The 6346-nt window shown below is 29.0% G+C and overlaps 1 protein-coding gene across 1 annotated transcript; it reads left to right on the top strand.

The window, feature by feature from the left end:
- The first annotated feature begins 210 nt into the window (after nt 1-210).
- On the top strand, nt 211-6027 carry LOC133781974 (7-deoxyloganetin glucosyltransferase-like). Its single transcript, XM_062221099.1, has 2 exons — nt 211-790; nt 4913-6027. The coding sequence occupies exons 1-2, from the start codon at nt 268-270 to the stop codon at nt 5851-5853; spliced, it is 1464 nt and encodes a 487-aa protein (XP_062077083.1). The 5' UTR covers nt 211-267; the 3' UTR covers nt 5854-6027.
- Nucleotides 6028-6346: the final 319 nt, after the last annotated feature.

The following is a 6346-nucleotide window of genomic DNA, read 5'->3' as shown; positions in this document are numbered from 1 at the left end:
CTATTGTTGCCAAATTCTAACTTTTTAAAACTGATATCTTTCAATTTTCTTAGGTTAAAAAGAAAATAATATGTTAATAAGTCCATCTTTTTCTAGCAATGAATAGGACAAAAATCTAATAACTAGTTTAATTACTACGAATAAACAATAATGAGCGTGGTCCATCTCTATAGTCTCTAGAGCTGTCATCTATATATAAATAAAAGAAAGGTTCTTAATCTTGTTCACCATCATCATCAGTCCAGTTGTGTAAGAAAACCAAGAAAAATGACCATGGAAACTAAGCCTCACGCAGTATGCATCCCATACCCAGCACAGGGCCATATAAACCCTATGCTGAAACTGGCCAAGCTTCTCCACCAGAGAGGCTTCCACATAACCTTCGTCAACACCCACTTCAACCACAACCGTCTCCTCAAATCTAGAGGCCCCAACTCCCTCGATGGCTTGCCCGATTTTCGCTTCGAATCAATCCCGGACGGCCTTCCTCCGACGGAGAACAAAGCCGACGCCACGCAGGACATCCCATCCCTGTGCGAGTCCACCGAAAAGACCTGCCTAGACCCCTTTCGAAAACTTCTCTTCCAGCTAAACGACGCCAGCTCTAGTAGCGGCGGTGCTGTTCCACCGGTGAGCTGTGTCGTTTCGGATCCTGCTATGCCGTTCACACTTACAGCTGGTGAAGAGTTTGGAATACCTGTTGCGCTGTTTTGGACGATCAGTGCTTGTGGCTTGTTGGGGTATACACAGTATGAGAATCTTGTCAATAAAGGGTTTACACCCTTTAAAGGTACGAAAATACACCATATCTAATCCTCTGTTACTTCACAATTTGATTACTATGTGCTTTTTTTTGTTTTTTAACTTATTCCATTTATTATGATTTAAATTTTTCTTTTTGTCTTTGTTTGGCCGTATTTCTTGAAGTTGGCATTCACTTCACTGGCATGTGATGTACTTATTATATTTGTGTTGACTCTTACTTTTGAGTTTTGATTAATTGCTTAAAAAGTGGCTGTGATTTCAAATTACCATCATAAACTGAAAAATCATGGCTCATGTATTGTTTATTATCTAACAGTAGCATTGATTTTAAGCATTTTAATGTATACACCACCATATGAGAGCGATGACAATGGTTTGTATTTTCAAATTTATATATATAATACTAATATTGAATTAAACTAATAATAATATAACTATTTATATAGTACTGATAGGTACTCATCATTTAAATATTATTATAAACTACTCTAGGGTGTCTAATGGTACGATTGGTTTGTCATTAGAAAATTGTATTTTTAAAAATTGAGATTTTGAAATGAAAATTTGAATTTAGTGACTAAAAACATATTTCTGAAAATGTGATTGGTTCAATATCAGTAAAAAAAATTTGAGTTTTAAAAAACTGAATCTGTGATTGATATTAAATTTAAAAATATAACAGATTTTGCAAAATAATTTCACAAAACTGAGAAAACAAATTTTTTTCGTTTTCAATTTTCCTTAACAAATTTTAGATACAGATTTAAATTTGATTTTAAAAAACAAACTACCAATCACTAATTATAATGTGTCCCACTAATTTTAAGTATTTAAAAACATAAAATTAGATATCAATCAAATATCAATCGGACCCTAATATTTTAGGATATGACGTATGATTATTACTACAATTTAGTAATTTTAATTTAAATTTAATTATATAAAGCTCAATATATTTATTTATACAAATAGTAATATAGGTGACAAAGTCTAGGTGATCTTTTACCATTTCTCAAAGTAATATATATATTGCAGGAGGTGGTAGGTGTTCGTATTGAATTTAATTGTACGTTTCCACACGTGTATTTATATTATATAAAGTAACATGAGTAATGATATGATGCATGCACCGGTGTTTATATTTATTTAGGTGATTTTTTTTTTAACTATATTTATATTTATTAAGAATCTCCCTCAGGAAAAAAAATAACATCAATGAAAGTTACCAATCATTTTATAAAATATACAAACATATACTGGTTACTTGTTTTTCTTTTTAAAAAAACTATAGATTAAAAATGAACTATTTTGCACGTTTACTATAAGGTATATTTTTATTTTTGTAAAAAAGAAAGGCTTTTTTAGTATAGTTTATGACAATGAAACAACGAATATTCAACTTAATAAAGTACAAAATGTGGATAAATTTTTAAAACCCAAGGTTGAAGAAGATAAGACTCGTTTAAAGATATTATAATAAAATATAAAGTAATTGTACACTCGTATATATCTAGACTATAGCAGGAAAAAGACAAAATATGAATAGAAACGAAAGGAGTAAGATGATGAGGACAACATGAGATTCAAAAGAAAGAACAAATAAAATAAAGAAAAGATAGAAAGATATATCTATTGATAATCGTTTTATCTTTCTTAGCAAAAAAATAGTAATCGTTTAAGTTTCTTTGAAAACAGATATAGTAATAATAATCTTCTGCTAGCTATTTATTGTTCTACCAATTAAATAAAACCTTATTTTTTCTTTTTTTTTATTAAATTTTCGCATAATAAAATACATTAATTTTTTCAATTATATTATTTAAATATTATATTTTTAATATATTTTGAATATATATAATATTAATATACACATATAAATTAAATTTTAAAAATTAATAAAATATATTTGAAACAATGAATAGTGCTGAGCTTATTAATATTACATCACCGGATAAAGATATATTTTAAAACATTTTGGATATATACTTCTTTTTTTATTCGTTGTTATGAAATATATTTAAAATACATAACCAGATAAAGATATATATTTTAACACTTTTTGGACTTCTCTTTTTTATTGTAGAGAATAAATGAGTTTTCATCTTCTATTGGAAGCGCTCTAACTACTTTTAAATTTATTGTAAGCAGCTTGTGTGGTGTCATTTTTAATGGGTTTAATTACTTCTTTGTTTCTTTTAATAAATATATTAATTTAATTGTTAGAGTATTATTAATGAGTACTCTATTATATTCTTCAAAATATTTCACTATAAAATCTTTTTTTTTCTGTTTTACCTCACATTTTTACATTATACTTTACATCAGATTCTTTATTTTTCTCTATTTTTTTAAAATATTATATCTTTAAATATATATTATTAAATAATTAAAAAAGAAAAAAAATTAATAAAATTGGAAAGAAAAAGCTTATAAAAAATATTAAAAAATTATATAAATAATGTAAATGTAACTATAATTTAATTGAAGTTTATGCATAATTATTATAAATATATGTATAAAAAAACTTACTGAAGATATATGAGTTAGCTAAATATTATTGAGAATTTGTATTATGAAGATACCATTGGGAATGCTCTTAGTTTGCGTGAATTCAACTGTATGTACAAAAATGCAAGTTTAACTTTTTTCTCAATTATTAGATCAAACCACCATATTTATTTCAAAATAAAAAATTTATTTTCATTTTATAGTTTACTCTTATATACCAGAAATCTCATGTTCGTTTTTTGTACTCATAAGTCCCATAAACTATAGTAAAAAGAAAATTAAATTATTACATGTATGGATGTAAATAATAACATTCAATAAATGTAAGCCATAATAAAATACAGAAAGGATTGCACATGCATTGTTTCCCTTTCTCCCATCTTTTATTTCATTTAGTATTCTTTGTTCTGGTTGTTGGCCACTGGTGACTGTATGTAATGATATTAAATAATAAAAACAATTTACCCTTTGTAAGTGACAAAAAAAATACAGCGATATCTGTAATAGATGTAACGAACTTGAAAATATAATACAATACTTAAACATGAAATAAAATTATATTTATGTCATTAATATATTTCTTTTGCCAAAAAATTAAACTAACCCTATAAAATAAAATTAATTAAATAATATCCAATTTTTAATTGAAATTTTACTTCAATTTTTCTTTTCTGAAATTAGTTAACAAGGGCACTATAACAGGGTTTGCTACATCCATGGAATACCTTTCCAAAACCCGTATTTCTATCTTTCATATGCCCCAATCTCAAAAGTATCAAGATCTCCCTATCAAATTTAGATTTTCAACACTTTTTCATCATTTAATAATAAAAAGAACTATCATAATAAAAGCATCAAACATAATCTTTTTATACCACTGCCTAGGATATTATTTCATTCCATATAACGATTTCTTTATTGAGTTAGTAACAATTAGTGTTTGTTGGTGTAAGTTAATTTTGTTAGACATTTTAATTCTCTTGTTGTATTCTTGAGCTGGTGGTTGTATCAGTTTAGTTTGAGGTTATGCTTGCAGTTGTAGTTAAAAGAAAAACTAATGTATTTACGTGGGACATGTTCTAAATCTTTCATATGAAGTCGCTAAAAGTTAGCTTTTGCTCCAATCGGTATGAATGTTTCTGCTTTTGGCACGCAGAGAAATTATAACTCAATTTTTTATATGAGAGTATACATTGTAATTATAGCAGGTATCCTACTAATTTTTGGAAAAATCTAAATAACTTACCATACCGAAATTGGAATTCAAATAATCAAATGCCATGTCTGTTTTTTTTATATGCAAGTAAAATAAATTTTTGAACCCTGATTTAGTCAGGGTAAATTATTCAAAATTTCTCAAACAAATATTGGAGACTTGCTATATATAACTACAACATACACATTCATATAAAAAAAAAATTAGTTATAATTTTTCCACAAACCAAAAACAAAAATGTCCTACTAGTGGTAGAAGCAAAAGTAAGTAGCCTATATTTAATACTACATATGAAAGCCACATAATTTTGTTGTCATAATTGTGTATACTTCCGGAATACATTTATGTAAGAGATTTATTTCAATAAAATTAGATATGATATAAAATTTCCAACTAATAATAATTTTAATGTTAATTTTGTAGATGAGAGCTCTTTTACAAATGGGTATCTGGATACATTGATAGACTGGATACCAGCCGTGAATGATATCCGACTAAAAGATCTTCCAAGCTTCATACGCACAACAAATCCAAATGAATTTATGGTAAAGTATGTTATAAGATTGATTAAACTAACTTCAACAGGAAATGCCATGATCTTTAACACTTTTGACTCGTTAGAGCACAATGTCTTGGAAGCTCTTTCGTCCATGTTCCCATGTCCAATTTACACATTAGGCCCCCTCCATGTACTTGTCAACAAGACTCAATCAAAAAGTTTGTCCTCCATTGCATCGAATTTATGGGTAGAAGAGCTAGAATGCCTCCAATGGTTGGACTCAAAGGATTCCAAATCAATTGTTTATGTCAACTTTGGCAGCATCACTGCCGTGACTCCGGAACAACTTGTTGAGTTCGCTTGGGGTTTGGCAAACAGTAAGAAACCCTTTGTTTGGATAATAAGGCCAGACCTCGTCGATGGAGACTCGGCCATTTTACCTTCGGAGTTTGTGGAAGAGACAAGGGAGAGAAGTCTGATTTCTAGTTGGTGTCCACAAGAAGAGGTTCTTAGCCACCCTGCGATTGGGGGTTTCCTAACGCATTGTGGTTGGAACTCAACACTCGAAAGCTTGAGCGAAGGAGTGCCAACGATTTGTTGGCCTTTCTTCGCCGAGCAACAAACTAATTGTAAGTTTTTGTGCGACTATTGGGGGAGTGGAATGGAAATAAATCCCAATGTTAAGAGAGATGATGTGGAAAAGCTTGTGAGGGAGTTGATGGATGGAGAAAAAGGAAATGATATGAGAAACAAGGCCATGGAGTGGAAGCACAAAGCACATGAAGCCACCGAGCTTGGTGGCTCTTCTTTGGTGAATCTGGATAATATCATCAGTAAGGTTTTGGTGCCATCATCAAAGCCATAAGTTTGGTGTGTGTGTAAGATTATCGAGTTTGGAAGGGCAAAAAAAAATTTTTTTTTTGCTTATTATATGCAACGGTATGTTTGACTGATTGGAGTTTTTACAAACTTGCTATTTGGTTTAATATAGAATAGAAAATATTATATGAAGGGGAGAAAATTTTATTTAGTACTATAAGTTCTTGCACTCAAAGAAAAGTAAATTTCGTTTCTCTATACTTGAATTAACAATCAACTTAATTTAGCTTCTCAAGACCCTGTAAATTGGTAAAATTTAATACTTCGGAATATCAGGCCTAATATGGTGCTGAGATAGGTGTAAAATATTTGTTTATGAGCAATATACAAATCTGAATTACCAAAAAAAAAAATTTAATACTTCGTGCAAAGAATTAATGCGAGACTATTTAATTTATATATTTTCATTTCATTTGTGATCGGATATGGAGTAGGAGATAATAAAGAAAAAACTTTCTACGAGGACTATTTGAATTCTT

The sequence above is a fragment of the Humulus lupulus genome, chromosome 6, assembly GCF_963169125.1.
Source record: "Humulus lupulus chromosome 6, drHumLupu1.1, whole genome shotgun sequence".
NCBI lineage: Eukaryota > Viridiplantae > Streptophyta > Magnoliopsida > Rosales > Cannabaceae > Humulus > Humulus lupulus.
The sequence above is the reverse complement of the archived record's forward strand: the minus strand, read 5'-3'. Positions and strand labels throughout refer to the sequence as shown.